We start from the raw sequence: 26,608 nt of genomic DNA, 5'->3' as shown, positions 1-26,608 counted from the left end.
TGCCACGTCTTACTAATTGGCGCTGGTTTTTGCACAAGGGGAAACAAAGTAAGGAGGTCTTACTGTTGATAGGTGTGTTTTAAGAGTTTCCCTTTTTTTCCTGCAGGTGATAAAGGCGAGTTTGAAAACAAATTACAATGGAAGTGACAATTTCTCTTAGGAGTGCGCGATTAAATAAATGGATCCTGTCTTTGCAAGCTCTCAAATCGACTTCATTAACAAACACCCATAAGCTTTTCCATGACACCAATTACCGGTAATCTGAACCCTTTGAAGTTTCACACTTGCTCAATTGTGAAAATTTCCTTTTGCATGTCTTGCAGGACATTAAAGCATCAGCACTCTACAAAACTGGAATTTTAAATATTAAATATAAAGAGGGACTGAATACCAACACTGTCAAGGTCAGATGCATAATAATTCAGAGCTTTTTCTCTTACACACAACTTTTCCAGTGCACAAGACTTTTCTCAAGGGTGTGTTCAAATGCTTTGTAACCTGGAAAACAATTTATGTTCTATTTTTTGCGCATCAAGTGAAGACGTTCCAAAATAGCCCTAATTAGTTTCTGCTTCTGCAAGCTTACAAGTGCATGTAATTGTTCTGTTAATGGCTACTCCATCCCAATGAGAAGCCAATGAGACAAAATGGCCCCGGGCTTCATAGACAAGCATTGCCCCCCCGTCTGCTAATGCTTCCACACCAAAAATAACAATTTAACTCTTGAGAGACACCCTGAGGTTGAAGATCGGAACAAATTAATTATTTGCCTTTTTTCAAGTCTGTGTGAAAAGCAGAGCAGCTCTGCCCCATTGCTGTGAGCTTTTAGTAATTTGACATTTTTAATACTTGATGTCTGCGCACTGACAGACATGGTTAGCAAATGGAGCATGATTGTGCGCATCAGTGTGCGTGTCCACACAGACACACGGAATATACGGGCTGTATGTGCGCAGGGCTCTGGCTGTTGACAGAGTGAATTCAATCATGTACACTTGTTATTAGGCATTTGCATAATATTCCACCTCAGTGCTCAGCCAATTGGATGCGGTTTAATATATGCACACGAGCTAAGGTGATATGGTGTAATGTAACAGATCCATTCCAATTGAAAAGTAGTTGTAATGAGCGCTGCATTTCATTCCTGGTGTGCTGATGCATACAGAGCATATATCTCATTACAGTTTTGATTGAATATTGGTAAATTAACCATGCTGAGACATCTGGTAATCAGAATCTGGTGTCTGCCTGACATCCTTCAATATCTACACCTGTGCTTTGAGAAGACAGACATGTTTTCAAGCAGCAGCGACAATATATTTTGCTTCAAAAACCCAGACAGGAAATAGTTTGGTTAAAGGGTCTAGCCATCCAGATTACCCAAAAAACACATTTTCTCACTTCTTGTGCAGACAGGTTTAATTTGATTTATCCTTCTTCTAATTTATCAGCCTCCACACTTGATGAAGCCACGTCAGCACATCTAAAGGTGACTGAGCTTTGTTTGCCTAAAAAAACAAATCTTGCTGGAAAAAAAAAGACTCTCTTCCTCAAGGAAATGGGCCATGAACACAATCTTCAGAGGCTGATATCTCCCAAAAATAGGTGCATCTTTTATTGGACTGCAGTTTACTTACATGAGTAAATGTGCTTTTTGTTGTCATTATATAAATTGGTATCGGGTTTACTCATCACAAACCCTTAAACTATGCAGAGCACATGCACTGGGTCCTTTTTCCTTTTTACATGCAGTTGCATCAGAAACAAAAAGAAGAGCTGTTTATTTTGCCATTCAGTGGATGGTGAAACAAAATGCTTCCAATGCATCTGGTGCAGCAGAAACGTGGCACTGGAAGAATCTTGGCTTCACCAGTAAACTTAAAGAGACAGTCCACACCAAAGTCACTTCTCATAAAGCATAACACAATAATAATATTACACTGTAAGGAAGACGCACAAATGAAAGGTGAGGAAAATCAGTGGCCACATCACCTGAAGTGTGAAATCTTTTCTTCGAATTGTCTTTGTTTGCACATTTATAATTGTGCTTTATTTGGCATGAACTGTTGCTTTAAGAGATGGAGAAACTTGCGGGCCACTCACACACCTGCACACAGTTTCAACCATCGGCTGTAAAATTGGAAAGGCAGATCATAAAGAGACGATGAAAAGGGTCAGTGAGAAAGAATTCAACAAAGGAGGCAGGTAAAGCTAAAGGGTTAGTCCAACTAAACATAGAAAAGAACAAAGAGAAAGAAAACAAGCAGCTAAAGTGGGAGTAACACTCCCCCAGAGGTCAATGAGACAGATAAAAGGGTAAGGGGTTAAGGCTAAGGGCCGGGACTACTGCGTAGTTGGATTTCACCACTGTGGGCCCCGTGGATTTCTGTGACACCCTGAGCTAAGCTGAGCTTTAATAGCCAATATGGAATAAAAAGCTATTAAAAGTTCCAAGTATGGAAAGTGAAGTATTTGGTATGTGTAATGCCTTTAAAGGTTAGTCTTTCTAGCACATTACAGTAAAACATGATGTCACTCATAGTCGCTGTGTAGTGCTGGTGAGCTGAGTGAAGGAAAAGGTGGCCTAGTTTTGCATAACCTTTACGCCACGACTAGGACTCAGGAAGTCCAAACTGGAGCAGCTTTTCAAAAACTTAATGTGTGCGCACATCGTGGCCCGACTTGTGATAAATGATGCAAAAACAGCCAGTAGGGTCAACACAGAGCGACGGGTTGAATGAAATTTGGCAGACGGCGGTAGTCTTTAACTGTCATAATGAGCATGTTCTGAATATTCAGCCTCTGTCTGACCCTAAAGATCTAAAAAATGCATTAAATATTTGAATGTTCAACTTCACACTTTTCTGCTTAAAAGTATGAAAAGTAGAACAAAAATAAGTCCCTTTCTTTTAAATAGTGAGAAATGACATTGGGTATTTATTTATAACAACATACTGCTTACAACTTTACCAACTTGTATCTCATTTAAGACAAACAAGTCTAAGAAGATTTCGGATATCTGATTATCGAACAGTACGCATGCTGATGTGGAATGAAGTGTCTCTGAGGAGTGGATATTGGAGGGTTGTTAGAAGGGACACAGTCAGAGCTCATTGACTAATGATACAGGCTGTGTCTGTTGCCATGGTCTTCAGAAGTATAAATAACTCTTTAGAAAACTAGCTGGCATCAATGTCCCCCCAGGACACCAGCCCTCCTTCATGAAAAGGTTCAGCTCGAGTTCACTCTCTGCTCTCCTCCTGTAGTGTTTTAATGAGATTGAAAACGCCCGCTCGACTTGATTCTATTATCGAGCCATCTCCCCGCGCTCGTCAGCTAAATTAGCTGCTAACCTGAGTTTTTGGTCCAACCCACGCTGGTTCATCTAAATGTGCAAGAGTCAAGGAAAAGGTCAAATAACAATAGAGGGCAGACGAAGGGGAGAAAACAAACCGGAGAGGTCTGGAACCGGGAATCTGATGCAACACACTTTTGCTAGCCTGGAGACTAATGTGTGTTCACACAAAATGGAGAGGTGGGCGTTTTCCCAGCCAGAAACTGCTCGAGTGCACCCGACTGCTGTTCTCTTTTCTAAATAGCAGCAGGTCAGCAGGTCTCTGCCCCAGCCTTTTAGTCTTTTCTGGTGTTTACATAATGTAATGCAGCTATCCACATCAGAGCAAACCATAACTGAGCTACATTAAAGAGATAATGTAGTTAGGATTAACATAGCTTATGTGCCGAATATCTGCCTTTTCTATTTATTCGCACCTTTAATAAAAGGGTTTATTTCTGCTCATAGACTCTTTTAGAGATGTCTACTCAAAGGCAAACCTTGAAATTTCGGGTTAGTTTTCTGAGCCATTATATCTGAACTCTTGCCCATAGCACAGGTGCTCTTTCACAGTCTCAATGTAACAGTGACTGTCGTACCAATTATCCTTTTTCCAAAGTTAATTTTAGTTTTGCCCTGAAGGAAATCACCATCTTACACATGCCACAAGTTGAAAAGTAGAGCCAGAAGTGAAGGTTAGTGTTTAAAGTCTATACTAATGGTTTGAGAATTGGATGCCTTTTAGGACACAGATTATCCCTGTGTTACTGTACATTTTGAATGTGTCTAGTAGGGCTGCCCCTAAAAGTCACAGCTTCAAGGCAAAAGTTGAAAATCTGGCTAAGATGCTTCACTCCAAATGTTTGCTTATTTGCACAACGACATGCTCATTTAGACGAGAGGCTAAAATCTAAGGCGGAGTGATACTCTTGCTAACCGATGAGCCCTCTGCTCAGTGTGTGACAAAGTTCATTTGTTGAGGCAAATTTGGCAATGACTGCGTGAGACAAATCAGCTGCAGCCACTGGGAAGGGCATGGTGACAGCAGTGATTAAGCTACTGTAATATTCCATATGACGCTGATGTGCAGAAGTTTCTGATTAACAGCTATCCAAATGTTTTGCATCATGCTTGCTGCCCCACAAGACCAGTTTCCCCCTCTTTCTCTATTTTCTGTGAGTAAAATCACAGGAACTGTGGTCACACCTTAAAATTAAAGACTTTGTCAATTCAGGTAAGAAAAGCCCTGAATTTCATTCATGTTTTCACTTGTTTATACTGTTAAAAACAGCTGAATAGTCATATTGAATTGTTTCGCAGGCTTAAAGCACCTTTCTCTTTTTCAAAACAAAAAGTTCTCCTATTAGGAGTAAACAATAACATGTAACCCTTTTGCTAAAACCTGGTTAAATATCGACACTTTTGATCATTTTTCCAACCATATATAATATTTGGTCAGCTCTCCAATCTCTGCATCTTCTATGAAAAACGGGGGTTGCAAAAACTTTTTTCACAAATATTTTAGATTATTAAGAAAAGTGCAGAAAAAAGTAAATGATGGTTAAGCTCTGTTCACGGGGCTGATGATCTTGAGTTCACTGGGTCCTTGAAGAGACTCCAGCTATTTCTAATGTCATTAGTGACACCTGGGCTTTTCCTACTCTAACAAGTCCAAATAGCTGTTGTGAGTAAGGTCTAGAGTTTCTGTTTCACATTACTTTACACTGATTATGTAGCCTGGGGGCTTCATGGCAACTAACTGCTGCCAAAACTTGACTAACAAAGTTGTTTCCAAGTTTGTAGGCAAGCAGTATGTCAGCAGCATCAGCACTTCCATTAGCATCTACTTTTAATCCTGTCAGCCACTGCTGTGCATTATGAAGTGTTTTATAAGTGCTCATAGCTGAATCTATAATTAATAAATGGTGGCTTAGCACTTTGAAAGAAAACACACTCGATGCCTATAGAGATGCCTCACATATACAAATGTGAAGCCAGACTCATTTCAAGCTAGTGCCTACAGCAGTTTTGATTAACATGCACATCTGTTTCCTCAGATGAGAATGAGATTTATGATGCATCTCTTGCAGACAGGCAGTGCATGCCGAGTCAAATCTCAGTCCTTTACAGCAAGTCCAATTCAAGATTATAGCATTTGATCATTCATCTTTAATACTATGTCAGTTGTGTTTTTTAATGGCAGACAGCTGCAGCTGTGCTTATAACTAATATTACTCAGCCTGTCGGCTACTTTCCCATTTATTATTTTACATGTGTAAACCTCCGAGCATCACAAACAAGAACTACTAAGCTCATTTCCAGCTTTATATTTTTATTCTCAGATTAGTTGAGTACTACCACCACTACCTTCATTAGTACTTCTACTATTACAGGAGCATGCTTCCATATTCTAAATAATCTTAATTTAACTTACACTTAGCCCCTCAGCTAATCAACCGTCTGAAACTAGACAATTTAGCTCCTCTCTGACTATCCATTTAAACCAGCTTTGCTCTAATCAGCTGCTCGTTGCAGACAGTGTTTGAACAGCAGTTGGGTATGCCTGAAAGGACCATAATGAGACACCCCCCATCTTCAGAAACAGTATTTAGAGCAGTCTGAAGGCTGACCTTGTGCCTCACAGGGATTACTTAAACATTATTATTATTAGTAATCTTTGCCTGAGCATGCTCATATCAAATATGACATGAACATCAACCATCACAGCAGTATATATACAGCTGAAAGTAATCAGAAGTATATCAGAACAACTTTATTTCACAATGCTTTAGCCTCAAGGTCAGTTGGTGCTGTAATTCCTTATTGGACAATTTATATTTTGAAAGACTGGGCCTAAAGATGGACAATCATTAAATCAAGTTTTAGTTGACTTTTACCATAAGTTTATTTTGTGTCCTAATCTGTCTCCTGGCACATCGTTTGGGAGGTGTGTAATAGCCTCGCCTACACACCACATGTTCTCCGACTTCCTGGTTTAAGGTCCTGCTTGTCATTTATTTACTTTATTTTAAAATTTAAGCTTGAACGGCTCATCATTGCCACCGCACAGTGTTTCTGCCTGAATGGAAGCTTATTTTACATGCTGAGGATTTACGGATTCTGACACGGTGTGTGCACAGGCAAGCAGCGAGAAGAGAACAAAACACTGCTTCACGATGTTTTGTCTTCATTGAATTCTAGCCAATGAACTGCATTTCTTTTGTAAACCTACAAGAAAATGCTTAAATTGAGACAGCAAAGCTTCAAAAACTTTCTCTTGCTTTGCAGCTCCTATTTCGTTACAAGATCGTTTCAGAGTAACAGCTGCTGAAACGCCAAACGCTTGGAATGTTAATCAGGATTAAGTTTGAACTGTCATCTTGAAAAGTGAGGAAAAAAATGACACTGGAGACAATGAAGATCAAGAATTAATTAAATATTCAGAAACTGGTTAGACTTTTATAGGTCATGTCATTTACTGGGGCAGCTGAGGATTGGTGTGGAAGAGTTTATGCTCTTACTGAGAAATGAAATGTTTGATGTATTTAACAATGTGAGAACAGAGAACTGAAGTTAAACTAGAGCACTTTAAACTTGAGCAGTAATAAAACCCAATTCAAAATCACTGTGGCACTTATAACTACAGAAATTATAAATGTCTAAGGCAACAATGAAACCTTTCAAGCAGAACTGATTTTTTAAATAAGGTGATGATTCCACCTTCTAAAATATAGGATTTTGTAGCTTTTTTCCTGTGTGCAACATTGTAGCAACTTAAGTAAAAGTAGTAAGAAAAAGTAGATTTTATTCATTTAGCAGAAAACTACCATAAGGATTTTGTTATTAATCACTGATGTTAGTAGACGACCTCCTTACTGATAAAATCATTTGTGCCAAATACATCAATAAGTAAAACAGAGTGTACGTCACTCTGTGTGAAGACACGAATGATAACAACAGGTCATTTTGTTGATTTTTTAAAATATTAATACTATTTGCTGCAAAAGTCACCAGTTTTGCAGACTTTGGAAAGGCGAGTGCCGAGTTATGACAATTGATAATGACTTTTAAAGCTAAAAAGTGTGAAAGAGACATCAAAGTATGTGGAAATCAATAATAAGGTATAAACTAGCAGTTACAGAGATGTTCATAATAAACATAATATGTTTTCATTACTTTATTTTCGAAAGTGAACATTCAATAAGTGGTTTAATAATGAGGGAGATGGCGCTAGCATCTTTATAAACAGCTCGTTGCTAATTATATTTTCTTCTGACAGAGTCTGAAGAACAGGAGGAGCTTGGTGGGATGTTTTTTGTTGAAAGAGTACTCCATAATTTTTAGGGAATCAATTCTTTTTGTTTTATACTGTCATTTTACTTTGTAAAAAATTAATTTTAAATTATTATTTTAGAGACTTGTTTATCTGACTCAAATTCAGGAAAGGAGAAAGTATCATCTGTGGTAGAACCCCAACTAGCCTGAAAGCTAACATTATATTCTCAAAGTTTGTATTAAAGGCTGACTCTTGCCTAAAACTGGAAGGGGCATTTAAATTGTAAATGAATGGTCTTATAAAGAGAGAAAGAAATGTTACCTGGCCTGTGATTTTTTTTCTCATCTGAACACTGACGCTGAGGGGATATTTGTGTGTGTTGATGAGCTAAATAAATAAAAGATGAGGAAAGGGCATGCGGGAGCGGTGTTGTGTAGACCTAGGCTCTCCGCTTGATGCGAGGAGTTAATTAGTGCCAACGCAGAATCTATTTACGTCGTCAAATCCTTCACGTTTATGGCTGCCACGTCAACAGAGCACATCAAGATGTATGGCTGTGCATAAGGAGAAAGCGAGATCCTCTAATACTTTTTAAGCTTACTGGACTCAGCTGTATTGATTAATGTCCATCTCTGTTTAGTGATTATGCACAATGTGGTCTCCAATTACTGTACCGAGAACTTGTCATTTAGCTCACTTCCATCTTACCCCACTGGGCTTTGAGTCAGTAGAACCATTAGGTGAAGCTGTGTGGGAAATTATGCATCACGTCATGAATCGCAGGGACTAATGAAGTATATGAATCAAAAGGATCAATTAGTAATGCCTTCTCCCTTTCACTAAGAGATTGGTTTAACTAGAGAGTTACGTGTTAGTGAGATAATGAAAGTGATATTTCACCCTAGAAGAACATTATGCCCATATTAGCATGCATACCACCACATGAGTTCAGAACAATGGTCAGCCTCCAGTATAAGCTTGTGTGTTCTACTGGTGAGGACTTGTTCTCATTGTCAATTCAGAATCAGTCCTCTTCACAGTTTGCAGAGAGAGAAAAAATGTATGACTGAAAACTGGAGAAAATAAGTGTTAATTGAATTTGTCTCACTTGTGTTTTTCATTAGCTGTGTGAGATTGAATGCAAGATGACTGAACTGCATTGCAGGTATGCATGCTGAAAATGGGAAACTGTTGCACCAGAGTGATTTTTTTTTTTTTGGTTACTTTTAGTTAGTCTGGTTAGAAGTGTACAGTGAGGCATTCGGGGCCCAGCAGTGCAATCCTCAGCAGGTCAGAGTGTATCGAGGACATTCATCCCTCCCCCTTACCCTCCATCTCCACACTGATTGGCTCCGAGTCAGGTGACCCTTGTTCCCCAACAGGGGGAGGGCGATCAGGACCTGTACCTCTTTCAGGGTCACCTGCCTCCTTTGGGAATGCCGCCCCATGATAGGTTGTGCTGGCGCTTGTGGGTGTGGTCTTCCCTGTGGTTGTAGCGAAGGGGGAAGGAAGAGGAGGAGTAGGAGGAGGAGGGGGCAACAGAGTGAGTGATTAGTGAAATGTGAATCAGTCTGTAGAATCAACTTAAGAGAAATGAGGGTGAGTCCTGAGTAGAAAGATAACCATCACCCGTTAACATAAAGACCCTGTAATGACTGTCAGGGACATGATGAGCAGACAGAGCACAAGTTAATTCGTCTGTCAATTCGCTACTCTGCAGATACAGTGATTTAAATCTCTGCAGTGTACTTAACCAGCTGCTTCAAGTCACAATGTATTTCTCCAGCAATATGCGATTAAAGCATCTCAGGATTTGTGATCATATCCTGGACTCAAAAAATATTTTACAACCAAAAACAGCTTGGACCATTTTAAAAAGCTGTTTTTCACATTTTGTGACTCTAAACAGTTATGAGGGCATGATGAGAGTATGCTCTGAAAAGGCTCACACTGAAATAATATTATAAGTATTTTTTTCCACATTGGCTTCCAAATGTCCTAAAAACTGCAACTAAGGTTTTGACCACCTGAATAAATTACCAGAGTTCAGGAAAAAAAATGTTTTTCAGATTCTGAATTTACTGTATTGCAACTTATTATTCTTTTATGCATATTCTTCGACTTATCTAATCAGATCCTTTCCATGACCTTTCACCATGACCTTGAACTCTACCATAGCTTAAATTCTTCAGCAGTTGCTCTGCAAAGTGTTTTTTAAAAAAATGAGTGAACAAAATAAAGGAAAAACCTGGAGCCCTGAACAGTAAGTAGATCCAGTGGCTCAATTTTCACCATACACTTTGGTCCAAGTGTCTGCAAATCAATACACAAATGTCCTGAATGATCATTTTTAACCTACAATGCAACATTTCTATTGTGCAAAAGTGGCCAGGATGGCAATGTCCTCATCTATAGGACAGAAAGGGCCACTGAATAGTTTGATGAGAATGAAAATGATATGTATCACAGGCTATGGTGTTCCTGATGACCAGACCCAATAAACTCACATGCTATAAAGCGCTCTTCCTCCACAATCATCAAAACAATAAAGGATAGAAGATCGGTAACACTTTATAATACAGTCTGTGACAAAGGGCATAAATCACCTGTAAATAACTGGAATTTCATTGGATTCTATTTGAAATTAAAATGTAACTATATTTAACTAAAATAGTTAAAAGTAGGTGCACTGTAGTAATGTGGTAAAAGTCAGGCTTTTGCAGGAAATAAAGAAATTATTAGAGTTTAAATTTAATCTGCAAGTAATTTAAAGTAATGCATAAGTAATTTCAGGTATTGCATAACCATATTAAAGATTAGGGAGTGGCTTAACCTTGTTCAACTTCCAGGTATTTTACAGAAAAGAAGACATTCCTTTCATGCACACTCCTTTCGAAACAAAAAACTAAAAAAACTAAACAAAAAACAACAACAACAACAACAAAAAACAGCCAGACTTTGCTCTGTCATTATAAGTTACAATTATGATGGTACCAATTTATTTTTTCTTATAAACTGCTAAGTAAAAACCATCCTTATCACAATTATACTGGTAAAATAAAAGGATACCTGAATATTAGAACAACCATCATGCACCTGTGTTACGGCGGAATTACGATGTAAGATGGGGAAAAAGAACTTCTTATATTGTAAAATTACTACAAAATTGCAAACTATTTCAAATGAATTTTTACTACTTCGATGTACATTTTTTTCTCCCTACACTGTTGAAACATAACTTAAGTCACTCTATTATCTGTGATATGGTTATATGATACTTAAAATTAATCATCCACTACCTAAAAATACTTAAAATTACTTGGATAACGCTTAAATTTAAAGTATAATTATTTCTTTGTTTTGTATTATAAAGTGTTACCAGAAGCTCCTTTGGGATGAAAACGTGTTTCTTCCCTTCAGTGTAGTTTAGTGACTTAAAAAAAAAAATCAGCTGGAGTTGTTCTGATCATACATGGTGTCCCAACACATTACTAAGACACCTTAAGTTGCATTTTCCTTGCGTTTATCTAAAAACACTCATTCCTGACAAGATAAAGATTCTTTTTTTCCATCGACCCCACCCTTTCTGTTTCACAGAAATCTCCATCACCTTGGTGTAGCCCAGCAAACATTATGACTAACACATTTGGATTTGGTTCAAACATATGCCAAGAAACACACTGGGCATTAGTTGCCACAGGCACGGTATTATCAAACATATTTTTTCCCGATGACACACTCCACATCTTGATTGCATGATTAGCTCTCTGTTGTCCTTGAGGTATGGTGAGCAGCATGCTGCTATTGGCTTGGGCTCACGCACTAATAAGCCAGCCATAATGTTAGCATTCTGCAGAGTTCACACCCAGACTGGATGAGAAGAGTTTGCTCTCTCTATTTCTCACTGTGAGCCAGTTGACAGTGTTCACTCTGAATGAGGAGCCCTGTCAGTTCGCCATCTGTGCTGGGCAAATTAAAACTGTACCAGGAGGTGCTTGGCCCTGGCATTTTGGACCGCAGCTCCATGACTTCATCATTACTTTATTAACTTACCATTTTTTAAGAAAATGTAATAAAATGTTTGTCTTTTTTATTGTTGGTGAAGTAGAAAAAAAAAAAAAACGTCCACTATAAAACACAGAAACACTTTACTACCTACACAGGCAGGTGCTTGTCTCAAGCTAATCCCTGTGCTGGCTGTGATTGTTTGGGTGACAGTGGAAGAAAGAAAACGTCCCTGCCTTTGGTGGGTTTTTTCGAACAGGGAACAGAGCCCCCGAATGACAACAGCTTTGTTAGGCATATGGAGTGTTTTATTGTCTCGGAAAGCTGATAATTGATGTTCAGTGTAGAGACTTAAAAGGCTTTTCTTGTGAATCAGCTAGAAAAAAAAATATAGACACACACAAAAAAGAATAAACCAGAGACAGAATCTGACTGCGTGTGGAAAACTTCAAACGGAGCAGTGAAGCATTAGGGTAGTGAGAACCCCACAGGATTAAGCAGTAGGGTTGCTCATCAAGTCTTGCTACCAACTGAGTTGTAATTCCTCCAGCAGTGAGGCTTTACAGACTACTGAGGCAGTGTGGGACTGTGGAGGTCTGGGCTGAAGCCTCGAGCAAACAAAGTGGCCTCTGTTCTAAGAAAAAGACACAGAGATGTAGGAAGGATAGTTCTGAGCCATAATGGCCGGCATCTTCTGGCATGATGGGCTCGGTATTGTTATAAATCACTGTCTTGGATCAGCCACTGCCATTAGATCCCCTGTGCCTCAATTTGTCCAGTGACAAAGGGATCTGACTCCTCAACTCCTTAAAAAGTTGAGGCGGGTGCACTAGCTGTGTAGATAAAAGTGAATGAGCCTTGTTAGCAACCATCTGTTTGAAAATGACTACTTTTGAATGTAGCAGTGTCAGAAAATTGTCCTAACACCACCTCCTCAATCTTATCTGAGAGCTAGCCAGCTTAGCGCCATTTCTATTTCTATTCCGGCCATGCCAGGGGCTGTGCGGTGTGGCTGGCGGGGGAGTAATGGAACGTGACAGGGATGATGATCCTTCTTGATACAGGGCATTAGGCAGCCTGGCCAGCGGAGCTCCTGGTCCATCAAAGAAGTGATGCTTCAGACAATGGCTTCAATGTTTAAACTGTCAAACTGGCTAAGAGGGAGAGGTGGTGCCAACCATTCAGCTGCCTCAGTAAAAGATTCTCTAACCTCCCATGTAGCCAAGTGTGGAAACATTTACTTTACAGGCACATAACTGCATAGATCTAACAGGGAGTGAGAAGTCCTTTGTAATGATATTTGGGGATATTTTAAAAAGTATCCAGGTTGTTTTAATAATATGACCTTAAAGTTTTCTCAGTGTCTTACAAAGAGGTACACCTCTTATTTTCCAATCTCTCTTCCGTTTATACAAAAACCCTACTTGATTGTAACTTGCTGGTCTCATCTTCAAGGTACCTTCCTTACACACCTCTGGGCCTCACACAGTGCTGCTGCTATGCATAGTAGGAAAACACTTCTAAAATAATACAGGATGCAAACAAAATTTCCAAAACAAAATAAAAGAATGAAAAGATAAAACTAACATCCCTTTGGGAATAAGAAAGACTGTTAGTTGTTTCTTAGCTGTGAGACTGTTGACTTTAGAGAAAAGGGACATAAATGGAAACAATAAAATAATAAATATACGTATAAATAAAATGTGTCCACTGACCATACGCTGAATCCAGTGCTGTGTTCTGCTTGCGAGTGGTTGCCAAGACATCTGGAGAAAAGAAATACAAAACAATATCAGTGTGATTATTATTTGTTAAGATTTGCGTTTTCTGGACAACATTTCATTAAGTTCTGATGGGAGGCAATGATTGCTGAGTTTGTCCTGTTAGTGTTTCTCATCACATCCCAGACACATGCAAAAGAGCTGTAAACAATTCAGTTTGTCTTACATACAAAAACACGCTTCTTTGAGCAAATGTTTAATTAGCATAGAAAGATTGAGAACAGTATTCCAGCAGGGATTGTGAACGGAGGTGGACAAACTACTTTTCAAGCTCCTTCAACATGAACTAAACTGCAGCCATAGCTGAAATAAAACATCGTAAGACTCCATTTTAATTTGTTCAAACTGCAATCACTTGCACCAGCTGCCATCGAGATCTGATAACAATCAGCAGTTTTAAATCTGCCTTTATTGATCATGTAAATTCCTAAGAATAAATGAGTTCGTTCCATCTCACCGTGGCAGGTATCGGGGTGCTGATGGTAGCCGTTCTCCACATCCTGTTCAAACCCGCCTCTGAAGACAAAGAAACAAAGACGCACACCCACACAGCAACAAAGACAACGAAGCCTGTCAGTAAATTTGCATCAATCCATTTCACTCAATGTCCATTTCTAACAAAGCACCTCTTTCCAAAATTGGTTTTGCTCAAAAGCAGCTTTTGGAGACAGGAAGGCAAGAGGAGCAAAAGAAAGGAAAAAAAGAAAAGAAAGAACAACAAAATTTCATTTGTTTTACATCTGGCTGAGGTCAGAGTGTTTGTTGTTTGGACACAGTAGTGGCCAGAACTGAAGGAAAAATCTACCCTTAGATCCCTCTGCAAGGTTGTATACCATCAAATTTGTGGCGTTCAGCAGATTCCAGAAATTAGTTTGTGATGAAAGTAGTAATTTACTTTTGTGTGTCCTTGCATTTCCTCAGCTTGACTCTTCTGCCTGTACTCTAGTTAGTCATTTCCTACAATTTGTAGATATAAGCCTCTCTCTCTATCCACAACACCTCCTCTAGCTGCACTTTATTTTAGTCTACCAAAGCTGCAGCTGATGAAATTGGTACCTACGGTTTGCTTGCTCGCTCGCTCTGCTATGTACGATCGCCGGATGAAACATAGTGAAGTCTATCAGGTCAGACTCACTGACACCAAAGCCTATCATTTTCCCTGATGTCTTCACTGAGACATTTTCTGCTCCTGACTCCCTGGCCACCTCCATGGACAGTTCTCCAAATTAATGAGTAGCATAAAGTGAAGGAAATAAATAGAGAAAAATGAATTGCTTTTGCAGAAAGCTTTTAAAATGCTTTTTGAGGATTTCAGAGAGGGAAGGAGGAAGCACAAGGTCTCATTCAAAACACCATTTAGTGTTTTATGTAAGCGATGTGGAAGGTTAATGAATATTTGTATAATTATTATAATGTTTTGAGTTCCCCAGACTTTATGCATGCTTGTGTGGCACTTTATTCTACATTCTGTTACATTTCTGTAGAGTGTGATTACATTTAATTGAGTGACAGTCATAAACTGAGCCACTGTGAAGTGAAGAGACAAAAGATCAAATAAGTCCCTTCAAAAATGTTTTTGCCGTGTAATTTTTGCCTTTGTGAACTTGTGAGTATGTAACTCAAATCCTCTTAATTCACCTTTTGAACCACTTCAAACTGACAAGAAACCCAATCTGACAATTATTGATTTTCTGCTGCTCTGATGAAAACGCGCCTACGATTGATACGCTTTTCCCCTTAATACAGACGAGCCATCTTTCACCTTCAAGTCAATCACAAATAAACGGCTCATCCAGATGCATCCGTTTGATGGTTAAGCATTGAGATTGAGCCAGTGCACGGTGGAGCGGAAGTCTCTCCAAGCGGAGCTGAGCTGAGCTTCACATCGTCGCCAACAATCCTCCCACATGTTGTAATGAACCAAATAAAGCAGACACAGGCTCATATACTGCATAAGCTTAAGTGTAATGATCCAGTATCCAAGAAGAAACACTTTGTACAAGCACGCTCACACGCCCACTCTATAACAAACCAATTAGTTCCTTATATAACCTAAACAGAAACATAAGTCTCACACAGATTTTATGCAAACACAGACCCCCAGCATCTATCTATTATTAGCAAGAAAAGTCCTCTAACACAGAGACAAGAGAAACACTTTTGCAAGCACAAATTCAAATAATGAGCATCGAAAAAGCAATAATACTAAACTCAGAAGGGGGTGGGTGAGGGGGAATCAGCGCAAACAATCATTTCTTCACTGCAAACAGTCAAATTTAGGGATTTGTGTTTGTAAAACCTTCTGCAAGGAGGCTGATTAGCTCACATGGCCCCACCTGGTGCACCAAATTATACCCTTTGTTACTCACTAAAAACCCTGACTCTTTTATACCAACTTCTTATGTTTCCTGAGGAGGGAGGGTGTTGGCGTAAGACAGGAGGTGATTATCAAATCAAAGAACACCATGCTGATACTCAGTGTTGTGTGGAGAAAAGAGTAGTTTGCAAAATAACCTTGAGAAAAACAAAAGAAGATAGATCTTTAAAAGATGCATTTTCACAGCTTGGGAGCAGTTGGTGTGCTTGACATTAAACAACAGATGAAGTTTTTATCTGTTTCTATTTTTTCCTTTTGTTTAAGTCACAGACTTTGTATGTTAGTCGTCATTTGCCTTTTATTCACGCTGTCATTGTTGCTTTTAATCAGTACAGTGAACAGTTTTTTGCTTCTGTATTTCTACACTCTCTGACCATTTAATTAGGCATGCCTTGCTACTACCAGGTTGGACCCCCAAGTGGCTCTCAGATTTGGATTAATTGGACTGAGATCTGGTGACTGTGGAGTACTTGAGTACAGAGAGTGAAAACCAGTTTGATATGATGTGAGCCCTGTTACATGGTGTGCGATCCTGCAGGAAGTAGCGATCAGAAGATGGGTATACTGTAATCATACAGGGGTAGGTTGTGGTATTTAAACAATACAGGTCCTAGGTATGCCAAGAAAATACCCCGCATTATACCATCAACAACACATTTTATTTTATGTGGTTCCAGTTCTGTATGCTGTGGTAGAAATCGGGGACGTTTTTCCAATCACCCACTGTCCAATCTTCATTCCCTTCGGCCTCAGTTTTGTGTTCTTAGCTGTAAGGAGTCATACAAAGTGTGGCCTTCTGTTAGTGAAGCCCATCGGCTTCAAGGTTCCACATATTATTCATTTAGAGACGCTCTTCTGCATACCTTGGTTGCAATGACTAGTTATTTAAATTACTGTTACCTTCCTGTTATAATGTGAAGCAGTTGAGCCATTCTCCTCTAACCTCAGACATCAACACGATGTTATTTTGTTCAGACTATTCTCTGTAAACCTAAGGTTGGTTGGTTAGGTAGCAGGAAAATCCAGCAGGCCTCCAGTTTTTGAAACACTCAGGTTACCTTGACCATGTCTGCCTAAGATCACCAACTTGCTGTCATGTGACCAGCTGATTAGATATTTGCGTTAATGAGCAGCTGAATCAGATGAAGTAGCTGGAGAGTGTACTTACATCTATATTTTGTATTATAAATTAATTTTGCTGTGAGGCAAATTTCCCTCTGGACAAACATTGTTAAGCTGAAATGACCAACATTTTCACCCTGCCGTTTCCATCCACCTTTAGCTGATCACCAGAAAAAAACGCCTCAAACTCATTTTTTAAAGTGAAGGTCAAACAGTGAAGTGACAATCAGCAAGTGGGAAGACTATTTTATTTCACACCATGGATTAAAAGTAAACCAAGGCAATAAATAGAGCTGTTTTAACTAATAGGTTGACCGGTCACCTTGATGTTTAAAAAATATGCCAGACTGCTGGCACTCTTCACCATAATTGTCCTGGAGTTCATGTGCATGAATAAACAGCTGAACCCAAGGACCACTCACACTGTCGTGCTCAACTTCACAATTACAAAGCGCTCGCTGCTCTTATTTACAAAATCTTTCAGTCTAAGTTCAAGTACTGCAGCTTTCACTATGCTGCCGAGCAAAGAGATCTAAATTTCTGCCTGGCGTGCTAGATTTGTTCCGTGGTCTTTATCTTTATTCTGACACTGAAAACAAAATGGCCTTCCAGCCAGGAGTGCAGTATTGATTTTATTTAGCAGATCAGAGAAATAATGTTTATGGCTGTCTGACGTTCCACTTTAACAAAGGCAATCTTAAATAACATGCCACTCTGATATTCTCACGTAAGGTGAGCATCTGCACAAGAAATTAACTCTTTCACATGGGAATCCATAAACAAGGAAAAAATGTAGGCTCAAATTAATCACATGTGTAACCACCAAGGCAGGATGGAGAACTGCATGGATACAGATGTGTAATTCAATCACACACAAGCTATACATGTAATATGTAAACATGTGTATATATATTCTAGAGTTGACCGCACTTCAGTGTTTCAGTAAAATAATAATAAATATTACATAACTTCAAAGAAATTTAAATACAAGGTGTTTGGGGAAAAATGTATGAACTATACATAACATACAGTATAGCTGCTAATGTCCTAAAGCAGGGGAAATGACGACTGCAGAGCCAGTTATTTATGATTTGCTGCCATGACTGAACAGATAAAGAGTCTGCTCCAGCTGGCAGTCAGTGAAACTATCATCACATTATATGGTACTAGTGGCATTTGGCATCAGGGTATGCCTGTGTCCCATTTTTGTTTTTAATCAATATTACCATATTTTAATTCCCAGATAAACTCCAACACAACCAAAATGTGCAGAATCTGTAAGTTTTTAGAGCATTTAACTTTATTTTCAGTATTTAAAAGTCCAAAACAGATCAAAACAGAGTAAATAACTGAAACATTTAGTAGATGGAGGTTAATTGCTCTCCAAATACTTCTAAACACACATCGGTGAGCCATAAGGTTGCAGTGGGTGACGTATTATTTATGATTTATTGCACTGAACTCCCACACATAGTAGATTTTTTTTTCTTATTAATCCCACATAGACGGATGATTACTGGAAATACTAGAGCAGAATGAGTTAATCCAAAGCTGAAAATAGTCCCCAGCAAATAGACCATTCTTGTTCTTTTAATCCATTTGATTAGTGTTTTCTAAAAAGTAGTGTTCCCTTTTAAAGAAATTCCTAAGCCTCTGCGAAACTGAAAGAGAAGAAATGTATTTGTGAGGAACCGTTGAGTCCTGCAACACCATGAAAATCCAAACGCTGCTCTGATTAAAATTCAGCTCATTATACGTCATCAACTTGGAAGAGCTGCAAACCAACTGTTACTTTTAAAATATTCTGGAAGGTCTCATGTGATCATTTATATCTGTAATGCACACTGGGTTTCTTTTGGTGAGTGAAAACAGTGAGTCTTTAATTTTGTGGAAGAGATGAAAGTTGTCTTGGGCAATATCCAGAGAGAAGGGCAGGTGGTGACTGATGGCTGCATCAAATTGCCAAAAAACTTGCAATTCTTGCTGACGCATGATGGCGTACACTGCGGTCAAGGTCACTTGTTGGTGCATTTGCACTATACCATTCTGAGGCACCTGAGAGAGAACATTGAGCACAGTCTAGCCCCGAGGGAAGAACTCACTTGACTTGGACGCTACACTGATGTTTGATCTCTGGGTTGCAGATGGAGCTACAAAACGAGACCATTTTGACATAGAAAAGGCTAAATTGTAGACACAAGACTGCAAAGAGTCAGAATAGGACTATGATTTAAAGAAAAAAAAAGTTGGTGCACAAGGAAACAACCCTGAAGGGGCAATCAGCCAAATTTAAATCATCTTATGAGCAGAGGTGCAGAAATTTGTCATCACACCTTGCACAGAAATACTGGTGGCCTGATCCTCATCCTAGCCGTTTCATCTTCATTACAGAGCAGATATGCTTTTTCTTTCTAGGATCTTTGTCCACTCTTTGTCCTTGGCATTATGCACTGGTGACACTGATTGCATTAAATGCATAATGGATAAACTAAAACACCCAGAAATGATATGAAGCCAAGCCATCTGGTACTGCGATATTTCATTGTGAGAGAAGAAAAGATGGAAACGGGGCTGTGAATGCGCTCTGCTCTCTCCCACCTATCCTCTGGATCTGCCACAAATCAGTCATTAAAATTTATGCCACCTCTGGATGAGAAAGGAATGGGGGGAAAAAAGTGACTGATAGTCCATGAAAAGAGTGATGTGAGAGAGGAGACAGTGAGAAAAAGACAGACAGACAGAGGAGGAAGTCCCAGGAGAAAGATGACTTTTGAGCTGCTTCATCTCAAAAAGATTCTTTCTGCCGCTGCCTGATTCACATCGCTTCATCCCTCTCCCGTCCCATTGCCATCCCTTTATCATCCTCTTTTCCCTTTCTCCTCATTCACTTGCTATTTCTCACCATCTTTCAATGATATATATACATATATAAAAGATATCAGTTAATGCAGCTTTAAAATCTGATGTTACTTCAGAGTCGCAGACAGAGAGCTGGAGCAGACCGTTTCTTTCCATGAATACAAAAATCTAAATGAATAACAGATGCTCTACTCTGAGAAATCTGACTGATAAAATTCGCGTTCTCCTTCCTCAAACTTTCTCTCCTTCATTTACCCCCGTGTTCTTTTTTTCATTATTTTCCGCTCATTTAATCAACATTTCTCTGCACCTATTGGCTTTGTCCTTTCTCCCAGTTTCTCCCCCCCCCCTCTCCTCCTTCCCTTTGTTTTCTTTTTTGTCTGCTCATACTTCTTCTCCTCCCTGGCAGGGGTCTGATACTGTAGTTGAGTTTGGACAGGATATTTTGGCTGATCTCTCTCAGACTACGGTCCGCTGGCTTCCAGTGTGGCTCTGTCCTGCACGCTAAACACGACTCATAAATCAAACCGCGAAGCGAGTCATTCAGTGCACGCTGGCAGCACGACACCACACCGAAACTTCCTCTATATGCGAGGACCATCAGGTGAAAACTGCAAAGTCTTCACCTCAACCACAATCACCAACCCTAAGACTCATTTCAGTTCTCAAACTCTCTGAAAATTCATGGTGCTTACCAACTTTTATATCACATTCCACATGAATTTCTTGAATAATGACAAAAATATTTTAAATCATAATCTCTTCCTTAGTTCTTTGAAAGCAGCGTGTCTTTAATGATTATCTCAGCATGCACCAGGAGGCATAAAAAAAAGCCCAGACCCATAAAACATTCACAGATTTCTAAACAATGCAGCAAGTTTCTAGCTGACATCCAGCTCTCTATAAACCCAGTAAGTAATGCCTGCCCCCCCTCCTCAGTAGGACACACATTATCAGATTAACCACTTTACCCGAGTATTTCAGCCAGCTTGACTCTGTAAATAAACCACAACTTAAAATCTACAATATGCTGTTCCTTTCCTTGTCTGTGTGCAGCGACTTTCTGGAATAGTGTTAATAATGCGAGCCTGCCAGACAACCAGCTGTTTCCAGGCTATATGCTAAGATGAGCTAACCATTTGGTGGAATCAGATCGTTGTCTGGCAACCGCAAAGTCACAAAACTCCAGGAAGTCGCTATCCTTGGCCAAAAAACTCTCAAAATAGCTATTAAGTGTATATTTTCCTAAAATCTATCCCTTTACAGTCACAAGCCAACAATTTCACCACACAGACTGAAAAACAAAAAAATAATGATTTATGTGCAAGAAGCAAAATATCAGGCTCTCTCAAATACACAAATATAACGTGGCGCACAGCAACATGAATTAGAAAAAAATCCCATTAGCCTCTGTCCGTGCAAGGGCAGGGAAAGTAATATGTCTGGGTGGCCAAGCAGAAGATATGCAATAATTCCAGAGCTGCACATTTTCAGCCGTCAGAATAATCTATTGGAAGCCAGTCAACGGTGAGAGTGGCACTCTCCCTCTCTTCCTCTCCCTCTGTGTGTTTGTGTGTGAGACAGGGGCAAATGTAGTGCGATGTCAGTCTACAGCAAACTCCAAGCACAACAGTTTACAACCCATGTACAGCGAGGTAAGAAAGGAAGGAAAAAAAAAAAAAAAAAAAACACCAGGCGAGGTGATTTAGCAGCAGGTTGTATATCAACCACACAGGGATGCACATAGTCCTTGACTGTCAGGAGAAGAAAATAGTACCTTTAACTGCCCTTACTCCTACCTCCTACCCCTCCTCCTCTACCCTTTATTACAACCATCTATCTGCCTACCTATTCATCCATCTGTCCATCCGACCAACCAGGCATCCATCTTTCTTCCCTATTTTACCAAACGGAGCGGTACACGGCTGCATGATTGAAACACACGCAGCTGAACATCACTTCTGATTTTATGGCCCAGGCTTTAGGAGAGGGGGAGGGAAGGGTCTGAAGAAAACAGAGGCAATGGCCGACCTGTTGCTTGCACATTAGAGTCCAGCTGAAATTACATTGCTTATTTTGTTCCTACAGCATACAGTCGTGGTCTGCAGTGGCCGTGAAACAAAATTGTCTCGTGTGATTGTCCTTAAATAGAACTATGACATTATTATTTTCAATTTTTATTATGGAACTGGCTTTTTATGCATTAACCAGACTGCTACTCTTTCTCAGTCTGAGTACTGGAAAGTTTGCAAAAAGTTTTTCCCCTGCTCCATTTTTATTTTCCTTTATTGTCTCCTACTACCATTTCTGAACCTGAACTTCAATTCCTTGCAGTGTTTCTCTCCACACACTACACATTATAAATATATATATATGCGTTTAAAGAATAAAAAAAAAATGTCTCACGCACCTATCACTGTGATGCAATACAGAAAGAATATGAACTCCATCAATCTTGTGTTACACCTTGGCTTGCTGAACAAGCAACCAGCCAAACATCTGGCGGAGAAAGTCATGCTGATAACATCAGTCATACATCACACAGGCTAGATGCGGACCCTGTATTAGCAAGTACACTACAGCATAAAAGTCTAGGTACAAATACAAAGACTGGTCAATTTACATGCACATTTTCGAGGTCCTATAATCAGCATCACTGCAAATAAATTCATCATGTTTAATTTTTTATTTGTCAAAACAAACCGAATGAATCAACACAGCATCCTGCTTCTTGCCCTAAGCCACACGGGAACAGCGCCAGCTCTGCTTAATTATGTCGGCCTCCTCCATGGGTAGTGCCGGGTACACCTTAACTGCAACCTCTCCAGTAACCAAACCACAGGCTAGATTGAATTTCGTGTTCTTGAATAACAGTTGTAGCCACATCACACATCAAACTGAAAGGGAGAAGTAGATGCAGTGCCCCAGTGTCTCCCAAGATCTTAACAGCCTCCACCTTTACACCGGGAAGGAACACACAACGGAAATAAATGAAGCATAAAAATTTTTGTCTTAATATTAAAAACACACTGGGACAGAGGAAAATGGGCGTAGATTAAATCTGGAGCACAAACTGAGCTGCAGCAGCAGGTTTTACTGGTGCACTACTGCAAACCTTAACTTTCCCTTTAATGGCAGCGAAAAATAGGTTGGCAGTAATGGCAGCAGAACTGTTTTTCTGCCTATTACTATACTGAGGTGTGGAAAAACTGGCCTCACCAGAAGTATTATGAGTAAAGATATATTCATTAGCCAAAACTGGAGCAGAGTGTATAGCAGAACATTACACTATACAAGTTATTTCACTGCTACAAGATCACACAAATCTTGAAAAGCTTTGAGCTCTGATGGACTGATCGATGGATGGGTGGATTTTTCTTGCTACAAGAAACTCTTTTGTGATTTTAGTTTAATAATACACCTGACAAATCCTACGCTTGCAGCTTTAATGCATTTAAAGTTTCCTTCCAGTTCGCAAGAGCAAAGAAATATATTTGGATTTTAATTATGCTGACCTGTCTGCCTCTCACCCACCACATTTTCACCATCAACAACCCAATTACACAGATTTAACACGTCCAGTACAATAAACAAAAGCGAGACATGTTGAGAGTCCGGCAAAATGATGATCACATATTCATCATGTTGATGTTGCCCACTTGTCTCATCGTAGATTAGCTATTGATTGTCAAGAGCACATCACCCCAGCAGGTCAAGTTGATCCGTGCAGTGCTGAACAACTCACTTGAGGAGTGAAATGAGATTAAAAAATTATTGCTTCTCTTCCTGTTTGGCTGCACATTATTGACTAAATTGCGAACCTGTCCTTTGTGCCTGGGAGTTAGGAAACTAATAATGCCTTTATATCGCTGTGCCCTCCCATGTGCTTTCAGACTGACCAAACACCACAGTGGCTGTTCCCACTAATTACTATATGTTCGTCTGGGGAAGAATTAACAGCTGAAACCTCCTGGAGTGTTTGATTATGAAGCAAATCTGCACACTTTTGTTTGGGTGATTCATTATTATAGATGGGATCAGAAAATTACTTTTACGACATGAAGGGCTTTTAACTTTTAAAGTATGTTTTAGTTTAGGACAGACCGCCACTCACTGAAGTGGAGCCAGAAAACCAATGTCAACTAATAGTTCATTGCAGTGCCCTCTGAAATAAACTGCAGGATGACCCTTAATTAATAAAGACCAAGGTCAGCTTATTCCCTTAATAGCTTCACCTTGTACTAGCATTAATTTGCCAAAAGCAGCTTAGTGTTAAAGATAGATATCTTTGTTACTAAGATATGCTACCTCATTGAGTACACCTGTTCAGCTGCTCAGCAATGCAGACATCGAATCAGCCAGTTGCATAACAGGAAGCCAATGTAATCAGTCACAAAGACCAAAAAGAACTGAAGGTCAAACAGAGCATTAGATTTGGGGAAAAAAAGTAGTTCACATGAATAGTCCTTCATGCCAGACGGATCGGTCTGAGTATTGCTGATCTACTGGTATTTTCCCCACACGACAATCTCTGGGTTTTACAGAGAATGGTCTGAAAAAGAAAACATATCCAGTAAGCTGCAGTTCTCTGGGTGAAAATACCTTGTTGATGCCAGAGGTCAGAGGACAATGGCCTTATGGGTTTATGGCTGCCTTCAACAAGATAATGCACCATATCAAAAAAGCTCAATCATCTCAAACTGGTGTCTTGAACATGACAATGAGTTCACTAAACTCAAATGGCCTCTACAGTTACCAGATATCAATCCAACAGAGCACCTTTGGGTTGTGTTGGAATTTGGACATTCGCATCATGGATGTGCAGCCAACAAGTCTTTGTGATGCTATTATATAAATATGGAGCAAAATCTGTGAGGAATGTTTCCAGGACCTTGTTGAATCTGTGCCATGAAGAATTAAGGCAGCTTGGAAGGTCAACCTGGTATTAGAAAGGCGTACCTATCAAAGGGCATTTTTAAATGAGTGCATTTTGTATCCTTCAACAGATCTGAATCCCCACTAGAATTCAAAGTAAAAGATAAAAAAAAAATAAGTAGCTTGAATTTACAACTGCACAGAATCAGTTTATGAGTTAATTCACAGAATCAATATCCACCCGCTTAGTGGTTAGCAGACGTCTGTTCTGAAGCATCAAGCTTTGATTTTTGAGACTAAACCATCAGGAGAGTTGATCTGATTGAGAAACTCAGGGACACTGACTTTTCAATTACAGGGTAGCCAGCCTGTGAATCATATCTTTTTTTCTATTATGAATATCACTCTAAATGTTGTATAAAATACTCTTTTCTAATGTTATCGCCTCAGTAGTTTAATGTTTAAAGTAAGCAATACAGTGTTTTTTGTATAGGATGTTGTGTAATTAAACTTCTCGCCCCTGCTAACCATTCCACAAAATACCGATTTAAGGCATTTGTCTCATAACCATTTACATAGATTTGTAATGTAGCCTTTTTGCTTTTTAGCTACACTGCTCACATCCAGAGAGCAATTAATAATAACTTTCATTAATATTGTGTTTAACCAAAATTTCCTGACTCAAAGCTGACCTTTGCATTATACTCAACATGGTCAAACAGATTGGAATCCAGTGGCTCAGTGAAATCTGCTAAGCATGTCGCACTGTTCTGCTGTCAGGGTGTTGTTCTAGACGCTACTCAGAGCACTTTGAATTTTAGACATGAGCAAGAGAAACAGTTACTATCCCCAGTCTCTACATAGCGCTAAAAATGACTGGGATGTAGCAAACTGCACTACAGCAACACGCTGCAGACCCTGGCACAGGTGCCTAAAATATGACTGAGCATTGTAAAATTTGTAGGAATTTTAACAATTAAATTGCTACATTATGCAGCTTGCCATTCAAGCAAAGATCTTTCACTTGACATTAAATGTATGCATCACAGCAATGAAACAGACAGCTAATAATTTTAAATCAGCACTGCAGTGAACCTCATTATACTAAATGCTTTTGGCAATTTCTGATACAAACAACACAGCAGTGAAGCAGCTTTGATTGATTTCAAAGTCAGCGCTCACCTAATGATTATAATGGTGTTTTTTTTAAAGCCCTATAAAAATTGTTGTTACTCACTGCATGTGTGACTTACCTGAAACCAGGTGAAACTGTGACACAGCTGCCCGACTTGAGCCAGATGCAGTAAGGGTCCCGTAAGGACAAACAGCTTCTGCACAACAGAAAGACAGACAGTTAGTGATGGAAGGAAACATGAAGAACAGCATGCATGCATGCAGACAGTGGATGTTAGTTGGGTAATGAGGCACTACCCAGCCACAAACCTAAAAAAAAAAAAAGAAACCCCCACATCCCTCAACTAACAAAGGGTAAAGAACTCTCCATGTGTAGGCTGGTTTGCACCACGTGGCTGAACATTTAATGTCTCATTAAGGAAAGACAGATAAGTTGAATAAACACATTTAACATGAAATTGCAGCATCCTCATTTTCTTTAAGTGTGGTTAAAACATCATTTACCAAGCAGCACTAATTGACGAAATAAAAGCAGAGTTACTGAAACTGCAGCATAAATCTTTACATCTTTATTTAATTTGCATAAAAACAGGGGGGTCCGAGGCTCAAGAGCTGCACTACTTTACTTCTACAATCTGGTGTTACAGAAATGTGTAATATTCAAATAGAGTATAGCTTCGACTTTATTGTGGAATAATTATTCATACATTTAGTCACATGCCTGTCATTGCTTCCAATATTACCGCATTCTCTACAACAGAAATTAATGTTGATGCTCATACAAAGAGACAGAAGTTAGATGGCAATCAGATTAGTTTCTAATTAGAGGTTGAACTGTAGACTTG

The 26,608-nt window shown here is 39.4% G+C and overlaps 1 protein-coding gene across 2 annotated transcripts in view; it reads right to left on the bottom strand.

Moving 5' to 3' along the window:
* The window catches only part of sema6e (sema domain, transmembrane domain (TM), and cytoplasmic domain, (semaphorin) 6E), a 149,736-nt gene that overhangs the window by 7,440 nt on the left and 115,688 nt on the right, over positions 1-26,608 (bottom strand). Inside the window, exons 18-21 of one of the 2 annotated variants that reach the window (XM_031756705.2) lie at positions 25,883-25,960; positions 13,854-13,912; positions 13,331-13,381; positions 8,939-9,094 (exon numbers count right to left, since the gene is read on the bottom strand). In XM_031756705.2, the coding sequence (XP_031612565.1) occupies positions 8,939-9,094; positions 13,331-13,381; positions 13,854-13,912; positions 25,883-25,960 (344 nt within the window). The remainder of the gene's footprint in view (positions 1-8,938; positions 9,095-13,330; positions 13,382-13,853; positions 13,913-25,882; positions 25,961-26,608) is intronic. The other variant, XM_031756707.2, reaches the window with a different exon arrangement.

Source organism: Oreochromis aureus, linkage group 11 (genome assembly GCF_013358895.1).
Source record: "Oreochromis aureus strain Israel breed Guangdong linkage group 11, ZZ_aureus, whole genome shotgun sequence".
NCBI lineage: Eukaryota > Metazoa > Chordata > Actinopteri > Cichliformes > Cichlidae > Oreochromis > Oreochromis aureus.
The sequence above is the reverse complement of the archived record's forward strand: the minus strand, read 5'-3'. Positions and strand labels throughout refer to the sequence as shown.